Below are 15,652 nucleotides of genomic sequence, written 5' to 3' on the forward strand. Positions count from 1 at the left end.
TGTGGGCCGGACCAATAAAAGATGGAAGGAAGGAAGGAAGGAAGGAAAGAAGGGAAAAGTGATAGGAAGGAAAGAAAGGAGGGATGGAAAGACAAAAGGAAGGTATGAAGTAAGGAAGGAAGGACGGAAGGAAGGAAGAAAAAGGGATTAGGAAGGAAAGGAAGAAAGGAAAAGAAGACAAGAAAGGAAAGGAAGAAAGGAAAAGAAGATGAAGAGAAGATGGAAGGAAGGAAGGACGGAGGGAAGGAAACAAAGAAGGAAAGAAGACAAGGAAGGAAGGAAGGACGGAGGGAAGGAAACAAAGAAGGACAGAAGTAAGAAAGGGAGGAAGGAAAGAAGGACAGATGACATTCCTGCACATGCTCAGTAGCGTCCGCCTCACACAGAACTACTCACATTCCTGCACATGCTCAGTAGCGTCCGCCTCACACAGAACTACTCACATTCCTGCACATGCTCAGTAGCGTCCGCCTCACACAGAACTACTCACATTCCTGCACATGCTCAGTAGCGTCCGCCTCACACAGAACTGCTCACATTCCCGCACATGCTCAGTAGCGTCCACCTCACACAGAACTGCTCTCCAGAGACTGAAAGTGTGACCGCTGCTATGAGTCCTTGGAGTCATTTCTCTACACTAACCACAGTAACCATCTACTTCAGGGATGAATGATGTGTTTCAATAGTTTTTATAATGGAAGTGGATTGGCTAATAGGTCTATTATATATATCAGTCTTTAGATAAACACACAATACTTGATAGTAGATCAGTTTATTGTTGGTTTGGCTCCACATATGAACTAAGATAATGTAAGATCAGATATTCCTTTATTAGTCTCATCGTAGGGAAATTTAAACTATCGAAGCAGCAAGTAGACAGTAAAAATAGGAAGAACATCAATAAATAAAAAGACTAAAGAACAATAAATAATGAGTTATTATTACACAAGGAATAAAAAACAATAGTAGTAAAAAAAAAAAGTAACATTATGTACAAGAGCAATACTGGATGATAATATACCTGAGTCTGATACTGAGATTTTAAAGAACTGAAAGTAATAATATACTTGAAATACTGATATTGTACATAAGTGTATATTAAAAAGTGCATTTTGTAAAGTGTGTGTGTGTGTAATGTAAACTACTGTACAATATCAGTATTTCAAGTATAATATTATTACTTTCAGTTCCTTCTCCAGGTCAGTATTTTATTTTATTTTTTAATTTTTTACATATATGGCCGTAATACACCGTTGAAGGATATTTATTAGTAAGTATTTAAAGAGTTTTTTTTAGAGGGGCTCAGCTCCTAATGAGAATTTGACATACAATGCCCTGCAAGTATTTTTTAAAAATTACAATAAAAATACAATAATATTTAATTTTATTATTATTAGTATTATTATGTATTATTTAATTTTTAGAGTCGCTGAGAAAAAAAAATTAGGGCCTAAAATCGCCCCTGTTTCTATTTAATAAACTGCCTGAATGCTTCTTTTCTTCCAGAACTGGTTTGTTTTGTCGGATGCATGTCGGATTCCGATCGGCCAATCCCGAAGACTGCCGGAAAATCCCGAAGTCCTGCCGACCAATCCCCGAAGTCCTGCCGACCAATCCCGAAGTCCTGCCGACCAATCCCCGAAGTCCTGCCGACCAATCCCGAAGTCCTGCCGGAAAACTCCGAATCCTCGCAATGCACGCTGGGAAACCTAGAACCTCGACACACACCCGCCATCTTTCTTCCCAGCGAGTTAGTAGGACAACACAACAACCACTTTTTCTCTAATGACTAATTCTACTTAAAAACAACCACTGAAGCTGCCGTTTCCACTCCGTCGCCACCAACAACAAGTCAGTAGAGGAGCGGACGGGGTTGGATTTTACATATCGATCCTCTAACGGCTATAAAAAAGGAGTTGAAAGTTAAAAGGCTAGCATGGGCCGATCCCGCAGCCGCAGCTCATCTCGCTCCAAACACTCCAAAAGCAGCAAACACAGCAAGAAAAGGAGCCGCTCTCGTTCCCGCTCCAGAGACAGAGAGAGGTCCAAGAAGCGTTCAAAGTCCAGGGAGGCCAAGAGGAACCACCGACGATGCAGGGAGTCCCGGTCCCGCTCCAGGTCGTGCACCGCCACCGGTTGTAGTAGCACCGGCTGCTCCACCGGCGGCGGCTGCGGCGGCGGGGGTACAACCATCATGGCGGCGGCCTCGTCCCGCAGAGAAAGAGCTGCCTCGCCGCCGGAGAGGATCGACATCTTCGGCCGCACGCTGAGCAAGAGAAACGCGCTGGACGAGAAACAGAGGAAGGAGGAGGAGGAGAGGAAGCTGGAGATGGAGAGGCAGAGGAAGATGTGAGTGTTTGGTGTACAATGCTAAGCTAACTGTGCTAAGCTAAGTGGCTCTGCAGCAGGGCCTCACCTTCATCATCATCATCATTATCATCATCAGCAGCAGCAGCAGCCCGGTGCAGCTCACCTGTCTAACTGGGTCACATCTCATGGTTGAACTCAATTAAGAGGCTTAAACATGCAGCATGCACCAGTAGATACAACTCATAAAATACCAAAATATGCTCAGATATATTTAGATTATTGGTGCAAATGAGTTCCTGCAGGTTTTTAATGTTTATGCTGCTTTTTTAGAGTAATATAAATGTGCAAACAAGTGAAAGTGATATTAAGAGCCAGTTTTTGTATTTTAACCCCTTAACCATGCAGCATGCAGCATGCACCAGTAGTTACAACTCATAAAATACCTAAATATGCACAGATATATTTAGATTATTGGTGCAAATGAGTTCCTGCATGTTTTTAGAGTTTTATTATAAATGTGCAGACAAGTGAAAGTGATATTAAGAGCCAGTTTTTGTATTTTAACCCTTTAAACATGCAGCATGCACAAGGAGATACAACTCATTAAGTCCCAGAATATACACAAATATGTTGAAATTATTGGTGCAAAATGAGATAACTACTAACATCAAAGTAAATATAAAGTGCATGTTCTACTCTTACCTGTTTAAGCGTTAAGAGATGCAATTAATATGTTGTTATCAGACTCCAAATTTTGAATTTAAAGTTATTTTTATCTCATAGCTCACCTGTCTTAAACATGCAGCATGCACCAGTAGATACAACTTATTATTAAATACTAACACTATAAACATTATAATATGATCTTATGTTATCTAAAATGAGAACATAATTATCTCTAATTTCTATTAATTGATTTTAAATGTAGGATGCAACCATATTTGAATGTTAGGCTTCATGATTGAACCTTTAACACCTGAATATTTCCATTTTTGTCCATTTTAGGCAACTCTAGGTAAAGTTATAAAAGTTCAAGCTTAAAAAAATGGTAATTAATGTGGTTTTTTAGTTGGTTTCAAATGTTAAAATGGGTCAAATTTGATTTAAACAGTGTGTAAGAGTTAAGAGGCGGACCTACAAACATGATTTATGACATCATGATGAGTTTTAAAGCAAATCCTGGTTCGATATTCAACATACTGAAGTGTTTGTGTCTTTAAAGATTCCCCTCTAGACATTTATTAACCTTCCTGTCGTCCTCCCGGGTCAAATTGACCCCGTCTGTTTTGACTGTTCCTTCTTTCCTTCCTTCCTTCCTTCCTTCATTCCATCTGTCCTTCCTCTCTCCTTCTCTCTTTCCTTCTTCTTTTTTTCTTCCCTTCCTTCTTTCCTTCCTCTATCCCCCTTTCTTCTTTCCTTCTTTCCTCCCTCCCTCCCTCCTACCTTCCTTCCTTACTTACTTCTTTCCTCCGACCTTCTTTCCTCCCTTCCTTATTTCCTTTCCTTTCCTCCCTCTCTTCCTTCCTTCCTTCCTCCATCCCCCTTTCTTCTTTCCTTCTTTCCTCCCTCCCTCCTACCTTCCTTCCTTACTTACTTCTTTCCTCCGTCCTTCCTCCCTTCCTTATTTCCTTTCCTCCCTCCCTCCCTTCCTTCCTTCCTTCCTTCCTCCATCCCCCTTTCTTCCTTCCTTCCGTCCTTCCTCCCCCTACCTTCCTTCCTTCTTTCCTCCGTCCTTCCTTCCTTCCTCCCTTCCTTATTTCCTTTCCTCCTTCCCTCCCTTCCTTCCTTCCTCCATCCCCCTTTCTTCCTTCTGTTGTTCCTTCCTCTCTCTCTTCTTCCTTCCTTTCTCCCTGCCTTCTTTCCTTTACTCCCCTCCTTCCTCCCTCCTTTACTTCTTCCTCCCTTCCTTCCTTGACTCGAACACAACAGGAGGGTTAAGACAGTTTTATGTGTTTTGGTCACACTAAAAAGTATAATTACTACTTTATAACTTTTAAAATGTCACCTACTTCTTCCCCCCCTTCATTATCCACATATATTATATTTTAGAAGTTTAATTGCTCGACCCAGAATGAGTTCATCCTCAGTGTTTGTTCCCTGCAGGCTTAAAGTTTAAAGCATGTTGAGTATTAGAGCAGGATCAGCCTCCAAAGTATTTATGACGTCACAAATCATAAAGTCAGACGAAGGAAGGGAGTGAAAGAAAGAAGGACAGACGGAAGGGGGAAGGAAAGGAAAGAAGGACAGATGGAAGGAAAGGAAAGAAGGTAGGGAGGGAGGAAAGAAGGACAGATGGAAGGGAGGAAGGGAGAAAGGAAGGAAAGGAGTGAAAGAAAGAAGGACAGAAGGAAGGGGAAAGGAAAGGAAAGAAGGACAGACGGAAGGGGGAAGGAAAGGAAAGAAGGACAGACGGAAGGGAAGGAAGGAGGGAAGGAAAGAAAGGACAGAAGGAAGGGAAAGGAACCAGGATCAGCCTCCAAACTATTTATGACGTCACACATCATAAAGTCAGACGAATGAAGGGAGTGAAAGTAAGAAGGACAGAAGGAAGGGGGAAGGAATGGAAAGAAGGACAGACGGAAGGAAAGGAAAGAAGGTAGGAATGGAGGAAGGGAGGGAGGAAAGAAGGACAGACGGAAGGGAAGAAGGACAGAAGGAAGGGGGAAGGAAAGGAAAGAAGGACAGAAGGAAGGGAAAGGAACCAGGATCAGCCTCCAAACTATTTATGACGTCACAAATCAGAAAGTCAGACGAAGGAAGGGAGTGAAAGAAAGGAGGACGGAAGGAAGGGGGAAAGGAAGGAAGGAAGGAAGGAAGGGAGTGAAAGAAAGGACAGAAGGAAGGGGGAAAAGAAAGGAAGGAAGGGAGTGAAAGAAAGAAGGACAGAAGGAAGGGGGAAAGAATGGAAAGAAGGACAGACGGAAGGGAAGAAGGAAAGGAAAGAAGGTAGGAATGGAGGAAGGGAGGGAGGAAAGAAAGAAGGACAGAAGGAAGGGGGAAGGAATGTTTTCAAAACTCCGGTCCGTGTTTTTTCAGTGCACCGATGTTGGTAATCCATTCCAGTTTTTTTCAGCTTTTCCCCCCAAATCCGGTCCGTGTTTTTCAGCACACCTAGCGACCTGTCCAGCATCCCACTTGTCTGTGCATGTCCCACTAAGAATTTAAAGTTAGTGTGTGTGTTGTAATTTGACTATTTTCTACTCAGGTTTTGTGACAAAATAAGTAAATATCTTTAATCTTTAATACATGCTTGGATCGGCCCGTATCGGTATCGGCCGATGCTAAAAGCTACAATATCGGTATCGAATCGGAAGTGCAAAAAGCTGGATCGGGACATCCCTAATAATAATAATAATAATCCACCTAAATGTGTTAACGCTGTCAGTGTAGCTCCCTGGTATTCAGTGCTGCATATATATATAGCGAGCGTTGACATTAGAGATGGACGGGCTCATCCTGTATGGCTCTCAGTGTTTGGGGCAGATCAGGACACATTTCAAAATAAAAGATCCTCAGCTGACAGGAAGGGAGGGACGATATGCTTTAGTCACGATTCGATATAATCAATAATTGCAATTTTCTTTTCCTTTATCTTAAAAATCAAGCACGTTGAATCAGACACTTCTAGAGATGATAAACCTGTACAGTATTTTTTTTATAGTTTACAGCTACAGAATGAATTGAAATGTTTTAATATACTTGACTTAATGTAATGAATAGTTCAATAGATTAACCAATATATAATTTCCTTAAATAATAAGGAAAGTGCTCTGACTTCTCAGTGCTGTAAGATAAAAATATAACACTTGGCCAAAATAGTGCCTCTAAAATCGGTTCCAGGGAGAAAAATACATTTTTAACCCTCCTGTTGTCCTCAAGTCAAGGAAGGAAGGATAGGAAAGGAGGAAGGGAGGGAGGAAGGAAAGGACAGACGGAAGAAGAGGGAAGGAAAGAAAGAAGGACGGACGGACGGAAGGAGGGAGGGAAGGTAGGAATGGATGAAGGAAGGGAGGAAGGAAGGGGGAAGGAAAGAAGGTAGGGAGGGAGGGAGGAAAGAAGGACAGACGGAAGGGAGAAAGGAAAGGAAAGAAGGTAGGAATGGAGGAAGGACAGACGGAAGGGAGGAGGGAAGGAAAGAAGGTAGGAATGGAGGAAGGAACAGTCAAGACAGACAGACTTGGCTTCTCTTCATCAGGATTGACTCAGCTTTGGTTGCTAAGAAGATATATGATGGGGCCTTAAAGCGACAGGAGCTAAAAACGGCCTGTTAATAGTCAGAGGCTGAACTGAGCGGCTGCATGAAGCTCCAGTAGAAGATGCATAAGGAAGTTAAGGCAGTAAAATAACTCCAGTATTAAAATGAGGTAGCTCGTTAAAGTCAGAAGGGGGGGTGGGGGCAGAAGCCATGTGACTATATACACGCTTCCCAAATACTAAAAGAAGGGAGAAGGAAAGAAAGGTAGGAAAGTAGAAAAGAAAGGTAGGAAAGGAGGGAAGAAAGGTAGGAAAGGAGGGAGAACGGAAGGAAGGAAAGAAGGGAGGGAGGGAGGGAGGAAGGATGGATGAAGGAAGGAAGGAGGGAGGGAGGGAGGGAGGGAGGAAGGAAGGGAGGAAGGAAAGAAGGACAGGAAGGGAGGAAAGAAAGGAAGGGAGGAAGGTGGGAGGAAAGAAAGAGAAAGAGAGAGGGATGGAGGGAGGAAGGAAGAAAGACAGAAGGACGGAAGGAGGGAGGAGGAAGGAAAGAAGGACTGGAAGGGAGGAAAGAAAGAAAGAGGGACGGAGGAAGGAAAGAAGGACAGAGGAAGGGAGGAAGGTGCGGGGAGGAAAGAAAGAGAGAAAAAGGGAGGAAGGACAGAAGGAAGGAAGGAAGGGAGGAAGCTTCGTCTGTCCTCTCAGTTTATTCTGCTGCTGTTTAAATATGAACGTCAGACTGGGATCTCGGGGATTTGGGATCAGCAGGTGTTCGATATTAAAGGATTGGTAACGGGACTGAGGCCAGGTTTGATAGGGAAAGTCATCGTTGAGCAACTTTAAACCCTCAGAAAACACTTTTCATACTATAAATAAGCAAGTTTAGTAGATATTTGATATTAAATGATAAATAAAAGTTAATTTAAGTGTGTAAAGCAGTCTCATGTGGAGCTAGAATAATGATGAACTTTATTTTGAAGGGCAGCTTTCATGCAAGGGATGTAGCTCAATAATAAAAATACAATAAAACAGCAAATAAGTAAAATAATTAGTAAAATAATTAGTAAAAAATCAGTTAAAATGACACAAATTAAAAGCCAGATTAAATAAATATGTTTAACTGTGGTTTAAAAATCTTCACAGAGCCCACATATCAAATATTTATTAGTTACAGCCTCATTAAAACAATTTTAATACCATAAATAAGCAAGTTTAGTGGTTTTCCATCATATATTTAAGAGATATTTGACATTTAAGTGATAAAAAAAGTTAATTTAAATGTTTAAATCTGTGTTTAAAGCAGCCTCATGAAGAGCAAAACATACTATAAGTGTGCAAGAATAATGATGAACTTTTATTTTGTAGGGCAGCTTTCATACAAGGGATGTAGCTCAAAAAGAAAAATATAATAAAACAGCAAATAAATAAGATAATTAGTAAAAAGTTAAAATGACACAAATTAAAAGCCAGATTAAATAAATATCTATCAAATATTTGTTAATTACAGCCTCATTAAAACAATTTAATGCCATAAATAAGCAATTTAGTTTTAGTTTTCCATCACATATTTAAGAGATATTTAACATTAATTAATAAAAAAAGTGAATAAATCTATGTATAAATAATATTTGGAAGCCGTCTCACATGGAATAAAACATACTATTAGCATCCAATAAGACAAGTTTAATGAATTAACCTTTTAGTATTGTGCTTCTGCTAATATTAAAAGATAAATGTGACTTTTTAACAGCCGTAAATCTCTGATTGATGTCACAACTCTTTACATTTTAAACCACTTGAGTTGTCACCACGACCCTGCCGACAGCTTGCTTTATGTCAGACGTGCAACGCTCTTATTGTGAAAGGTGAAAGGTCAGAGGCCAGTAGACACCTGAGAATCTAAACTACAATCCCAAAGCTTGCTTTATGTCCGACGTGTAACGCTTTTATTGTGAAAGTTCAGAGGCCAGCAGACACCTGAGAATCTAAACTACAATCCCAAAGCTTGCTTTATGTCAGACGTGCAACGCTCTTATTGTGAAAGGTCAGAAGCCATCAGACACCTGAGAATCTAAACTACAATCCCAAAGCTTGCTTTATGTCAGATGTGCAACGCTCTTATTGTGAAAGGTCAGAGGCCAGCAGACACCTGAGAATCTGAACTACAATCCCAAAGCTTGCTTTATGTCAGACATTCAACGCTCTTATTGTGAAAGGTCAGAGGCCAGCAGACACCTGAGAATCTGAACTACAATCCCAAAGCTTGTTTTGTCATCAGACATGCAACGCTCTTATTGTGAAAGGTCAGAGGCCAGCAGGAACCTGAGAATCTGAACTACAATCCCAAAGCTTGCTTTCTGTCACATATGCAACGCTCTTATTGTGAAAGGTCAGAGGCCAGCAGGAACCTGAGAATCTGAACTACAATCCCAAAGCTTGTTTTATGTCAGACGTGCAACGCTCTTATTGTGAAAGGTCAGTTTTATGTCAGACTTCAACGCTCAGAGGCCAGGAGACACCTGAGTATCTGAACTACAATCCCAAAGCTTGCTTTATGTCCGACGTGCAACGCTCTTATTGTGAAAGGTTAGAGGCCAGCAGACATCTGAGAATCTAAACTACAATCCCAAAGCTTGTTTTATGTCATCAGACGTGCAACGCTCTTATTGTGAAAGGTCAGAGGCCAGCAGGAACCTGAGAATCTGAACTACAATCCCAAAGCTTGTTTTATGTCAGACGTGCAACGCTCTTATTGTGAAAGGTCAGAGGCCAGTAGACACCTGAGAATCTGAACTACAATCCCAAAGCTTGCTTTATGTCCGATGTGCAACGCTCTTATTGTGAAAGGTCAGAGGCCAGTAGACACCTGAGAATCTGAACTACAATCCCAAAGCTTGTTTTGTCATCAGACATGCAACGCTCTTATTGTGAAAGGTCAGAGGCCAGCAGACACCTGAGAATCTGAACTACAATCCCAAAGCTTGTTTTGTCATCAGACATGCAACGCTCTTATTGTGAAAGGTCAGAGGCCAGCAGACACCTGAGAATCTGAACTACAATCCCAAAGCTTGCTTTATGTCACATATGCAACGCTCTTATTGTGAAAGGTCAGAGGCCAGCAGACACCTGAGAATCTGAACTACAATCCCAAAGCTTGCTTTATGTCAGATGTGCAATGCTCTTATTGTGAAAGGTGAGAGGCCAGCAGGAACCTGAGAATCTGAACTACAATCCCAAAGCTTGTTTTATGTCAGACGTGCAACGCTCTTATTGTGAAAGGTCAGTTTTGTGTCAGACATGCAACGCTCTTATTGTGAAAGGTCAGAGGCCAGCAGACACCTGAGAATCTGAACTACAATCCCAAAGCTTGTTTTATGTCCGACGTGCAACGCTCTTATTGTGAAAGGTCAGTTTTATGTCAGACTTCAACGCTCAGAGGCCAGGAGACACCTGAGTATCTGAACTACAATCCCAAAGCTTGTTTTATGTCATCAGATGTGCAACGCTCTTATTGTGAAAGGTCAGAGGCCAGTAGACACCTGAGAATCTGAATCCCAAAACACCTGGCTTCCTGAGTGAGTGTGGCTCCCTCTTTTTTTTTGGTGGGGGGGGGGGGTTTGAGTAGTAGCCACAGGGCCACTTAACCAGCCATACAAATGTAAATATGAAGACACTGTTAGATAAGGAAGCACTCGGGCGGAGGGGGGGGGGGGGCTGGAGGAAGGGTCTCATGTTCCCTAAAAGTGGCTGACGAGGGTTGAAATTTGAAATCGAATCCAAGGTGGAAGAAGGAGGAAAGACGAGGAGGCGGAGGAGGCGAGGTGGGGGGGGGGGGGTGGGGGGGGGTTGTGTTGTGTGTTTACAAGCGGTGCCAGAAGCCATGTGACTATATACTCGCTTCCCCAAATACTTAATGGCTTCCTGTTGGGAGTCAGAGTGCAGTGGGTGAGTATAAAGGAACATTTGGGCGGCATGTAAACAGGAAGACAGGTGACGCCCATCTGCCTGAATGGAGTAATCTGATTACCTGGAATCTGATTACCTGGACTGAGCTCTGCAGTCATGATAAAGGCACTAAAAGGAGTTTAACCTTAAATGTAGTATGGGTTTAAATAATCTGAATAATACTCTTCTCTTCTTCTTCTCTTTTTAAATTTGTTGCACTGATAAGAAAACAGAAACTAATTTTGAGGAGTGGAGGGAAAATTTGATTCAGAGATTTATCGACTTGAATTTTTGTTATTAATCTTCTAAAACGCAGCAAGTTCAGAAGATTTTCCTTCTTTCCTTCTAGGGCTGGGCGATATGGCCTTTTACTAATATCCCGATATTTTTAAGCCGTTTCACGATACACGATATATATCTCGATATTTTGCCTTAGCCTTGAATTAACACTTTGATGCATACAATCATGCCAGTATGATGATTCTACGTTTCTACGTTAAACATTGTTCATACTACATTAATATATGCTGATTTTAAACATTCATGCCAAAAGCGTAAATCACAACTAAACAAATTAATCAAAACTGTATTTATTAAAGAGTTATTAAGCAGTGGCACAAACATGTCATTTCAAAACAAATAAAGTGTCTTTTATGCATGATGTAACTAATATGACATATCAAAATAACACTAAATTAAAGTGCACATTTTGTGCATAATGCCACAAAGATATTTTAAAAGAAAAATATGCACTTTTGCGCAGGGTGTCACTGAGATGACATTTCAAAACAACACTAAATTAAAGTGCACTTTTTTTACATAATGCCAGTACAATATTTAAACAAATGAATACAATAAAGTGCCTTTTTCTGCATCATGTCACTATTAAACATTTCAAACAACACTAAATAAAAGTGCACATTTTGTGCATAATGCCACTAGGATATAAAGGTAGAGCTGTCTCTGCTAGGTTGATTATATCAAGTGTGTCGATGATCTTTCTGAATCCGGGCTTTTAACCACACTCACTGGGGCCATGTCTTTCTCTGTGTGGTGTGTTACTGCGGACGTTATCTCCGTCTGTTTTTGACTATTTTAGTCGTATTGCTGTTCTGGAAAAAGAAGACGCTAGACTCAGTTGCGTCAATGCTGGTTGCTTCGGCACTTTCTTTAGTATGTCACTGGCCGGAGATGTGCTCTTGCAGAGTTTCAAGCACACATGGTGATATTGTTGTACTACCAGCTTTTGTGGTGACGCTTTTATGACATACTTTACATATTACGGTTTGTTGTTCAACGTCCTCCCTCTTGTACCCAAACCACCGCCAGATGATGGATCCTGAACTGTTTTTTAGGGAATTAATCTCCCTCCTCCACTTGTCCATATCACCTGCTGCTCCCGCGACCTGAGATCGCTGCTACTGCTGCTACATGCTACCGGGCATATGACGTTGCACGCACAACAGAATGTGATGTACGTAACTAGGTGCGCTTGTTTTATCTCTCTGTGCGGAGAGATGAGAGAGTGAGAAAAACCTGTAGTTCAACGGGCAGCGACTAAAAACAAACTGCGTGTAAATTGAATGTATACTCGAATATTCACGATATAGTCATTTTCTACATCCCACAGAGAACAAGCCGCGATACATCGAGTATACTCGATATATCGCCCAGCCCTATTTCCTTCCTTCTTTCCTCACCTCCTTCCTTCCTTTCCTTCCTTCTTCATCCCTTCATCATTCCTTCCTTCCTTCCTCCTTTCCTTCTTTCCTCACCTCCTTCCTTCCTTTCCTTCCTTCTTCATCCCTTCATCATTCCTTGCTTTCTTCTTTCCTCCTGTCCTTCCATCCTCTTTTCCTCCCTTACTCCTTTCCTTCCTTCCTTTCTTCTATCCTCCCTGCCTTCCTTCCCTTCCTTCCTTCTTTCCTCACCTCCTTCCTTCTTTCCTTCCTTCCTTCCTTCCTTTCCTGTCTTCTTCATCCCTTCACCATTCCTTCCTTTCTTCTTTCCTCCCTCCCTTCCTTCCTTCCTCCTGTCCTTCCATCCTCTTTTCCTCCCTTACTCCTTTCCTTCCTTCTTTTCTTCTATCCTCCCTGCCTTCCTTCCCTTCCTTCCTTCTTTCCTCACCTCCTTCCTTCCTTCTTTCCTTCCTTCCTTCCTTCCTTTCCTGTCTTCTTCCTCCCTTCATCATTTCTTCCTTCCTTCCTTCCTCCTTTCCTTCCTACCTTTTTTCCTCACCCCCTATTCTTCCTTCCTTTCTTCTTTCCTCCCTGCCTTCCTTCCCTTCCTTCCTTTTTTCCTCACCTCCTTACTTCCTTCCTCTTTTACTCCCTTCGTTCTCTCCTTATTTCCTTCCACTTTTCCTCCCTCCCTCCTTACTCCATTCCTTCCTTCCTCCCTTCCTTCTTCACCTCCTTCCTTCCTTCCTTCCTCCCTCCCTCCTTACTCCTTTCCTCCCTTCCTTCCTCCTCTCCTTACTTCCTTCCTCTTTTCCTCCCTCCCTCTTTACTCCCTTCCTTCCTTCCTTGACCCGAGGACAACAGGAGGGTTAATACAGTGAAGATTTCTCTCCAGTGTCGTGTGTGTGTGTGTGTGTGTGTGTGTGTGTGTGTGTGTGTGTGTGTGTGTGTGTGTGTGTGTGTGTGTGTGTGTGTGTGTGTGTGTGTGTGTGTGTGTGTGTAACTCGCATATTGAACCAATCAGTTCAGTCTCGGAGACAAATTTGCTGTTAAACATCGAGGTCTTCCACTCGGTTGGGGAGCGACCGCAGTGACCAGCGATATTACGGCCGTGCGGTCGGCGCTGCCGTGGTAACACGACCGAGAAGACGACATTTAAGAGCAGAGACGCCACATGTGATCACGATTAGGAGAGAGGAGACACAATACCGTTTAGTTCTGGTTCTGAGCTTTTCAAAATAAAGTGTATTGTCTGACACAATTTGGAAAAGAAGGAAAGAAAGGTTGGAAGGAAGCGAAGGAGGGAGGGAAGGAAGGAAGGAATGAAAAAGGAAAGACAGAGGATAGAAGGAAAAAGGTAGGATGAAGGGAAGAAGGAAGGGAGGAGAAAGGAAAAGAAGGAGGGAAGGAAAGGATGACAGAGGAAGTGAGGAAGGAAAGAGAGAAAGAGGGAAGGAAGAAGGACAGGAGGGAAGAACGGAAGGAAGGAAAGAAAGGAGGACAGAGGAAGGAAGTAAGGTGGGGGAAGGAAAGAAAGAGAGAAAGAGGGAGGGAGGGAGGAAGGAAGAGAGGGGAGGAAGAAAGGAGGCAAAGAAGGAAATGAGGGAGGGAAAAGGAAGGGAAGTAAGGGAAGGAAAATGGAAGGACGAAGGAAGGAAGGAGGGAGGAGAAAGGAAAGAAGGAAGGTGGGGGGAGGAAAGAAAAAGGGAGGAAGGAAGGGAGGAAAAAAGGAAGCAAGATTGAGTCGATTAGAGTTTCTAAAAGTCGGCCCAGCCCTAATATAGTTTAGTTCTGGTTCTGATTTCTTTCAGCAGGAAATGTGCGGAGAGATATTAGAGCTGAGCGGGGGTTACCATGGCGATAGTTCACACACCACTTCCTGGTTTTTAATAATTAGTCAGCATTGTCTTTATTTACGGTTAAAAACATTTCACTGTGTGTTTTATAGCTTCTGTTAAACTAATGGAGCTGCTGTGGTGGCTTCCTGTCTTAAGCTTTTCAAATAAAGTGCATTGTCTGGCACAATTTGGAAAAGAAGGAAAGATAGAAAGGAAGGAAGGAAAAAGTAAAGACAGACGATAGAAGGAAAAAGGTAGGACGAAGGAAAGAAGGAAGGAGGGAGGAAAGAATGACGAGGAAGGGAGGTGGGGGAGGAAAGAAAGAGGGAGGGAGGGAAGGAAGAAAGGAAAGGTAGGTAGGTAGGAAGTAAGGGAAGGAGAGAAGAACGGAAGGAAAGGAGGGAGGGAGGTAGGAGGAAGGAAAGAAGGAAGGATTGTGGGAGGAGAAAAGAAAAAGGGAGGGAAGAAGGAAGGAAGGAAGGACAGAGGAAAGAAGGAAGGTGGGGGGAGGAGAGAAAGAAGGAGGAAGGAAGGGAGGAAGAGAGGAAGGAAGGAACAATCAAAACAAGACAGGGTCAATTTGACCCGTGAGGACGACACAAAGGAAACTAACGGTGCTGCGGTGGCTTCCTGTCTGAGCTTTCAAAATAAAATCTTTTCTTATCGAGTGCTATCTCCTTATTATTAAAAATCGTTTGGCCCCTAAGTTTAGTTCTGGTTCTGATTCCCTTTCTTTCTTTTCTTTCCTTTCTGGTAGACGCCAGCAGGAGATCGAGGAGAAGCTGATCGAGGAGGAGACGGCGCGGCGGGTGGAGGAGCTGGTGGCGAAGCGCGTGGAGGAGGAGCTGGAGAAGCGGAAAGACGAGATCGAGCGCGAGGTGCTGCGGCGCGTCGAGGAGGCCAAACGCATCATGGAGCGGCAGCTGCTGGAGGAGCTGGAGAGGCAGCGGCAGGCAGAGCTGGCGGCACAGAAAGCCAGAGAGGTAACGCTCGGTCGTTTGGAACGCAGACCCCCCCCCCGACCCACCCCCCCCCCCCCCCTACTTCCTGTCCCCTACTTCCTGTCCACCTCACCCCAAAAAAAAAAACCCTCCTCACCTGTCCTCGTCTCCCTCCCAGTCTGCTAAGCTTGACTGGTGCCTTTCTAAAAAAAAATGTTTGGGGGGGGGCATGTGGGGGTGGTGAAGGTGGAAGGACCTCCCCCCCATACCCCCCCCCCCCCACCACCACCACCGACCCCTCCCCCCTACTTCCTGTCCACCTCACCCCCAAAAAAAACCCCTCCTCGCCTCCCTCCCAGTCTGCTAAGCTTGACTGGTGCCTTTTTGGTCAAGGGGGGGGGGGGGGCATGTGGGGGTGGTGAAGGTGGAAGGACCCCCCCTTCCCTTCCCCCCCCCTTCCCCCCCCCCCCCCCACCCCCCCCTTACTGTCCTTATTTACCTTTCAGATGAACAGTAACCGAGCCATGGTACACGTGTCACAGCAGAAAGGGGGCGGAGTCAGCACCTGGAGGTTAATTTAAAAAGCTTAAAAAGGCAAATTAAGAGTCTTTAAACTTATATAACTCTCTTTGAAGTTTAATATCTGAGTTATAAAATCACTCCTAATTAAATTTAAACCTTAATTTGGACATTTGTGTTACTATATGCTAATAATTTGGGGTCTATGTTATTTAAAAGCTCCTTAAAA

The 15,652-nt window shown here is 43.2% G+C and overlaps 1 protein-coding gene across 1 annotated transcript; it reads left to right on the plus strand.

The window, feature by feature from the left end:
- Window positions 1–1,738: 1,738 nt before the first annotated feature.
- Window positions 1,739–15,090, plus strand: LOC128368308 (arginine and glutamate-rich protein 1-like). Its single transcript, XM_053329099.1, has 2 exons — window positions 1,739–2,349; window positions 14,721–15,090. Exons 1-2 carry the CDS (start codon window positions 1,937–1,939, stop codon window positions 15,088–15,090), a joined length of 783 nt encoding a protein of 260 aa, XP_053185074.1. The 5' UTR covers window positions 1,739–1,936.
- Window positions 15,091–15,652: the final 562 nt, after the last annotated feature.

The sequence above is a fragment of the Scomber japonicus genome, chromosome 11 (genome assembly GCF_027409825.1).
Source record: "Scomber japonicus isolate fScoJap1 chromosome 11, fScoJap1.pri, whole genome shotgun sequence".
NCBI classification, from domain to species: domain Eukaryota; kingdom Metazoa; phylum Chordata; class Actinopteri; order Scombriformes; family Scombridae; genus Scomber; species Scomber japonicus.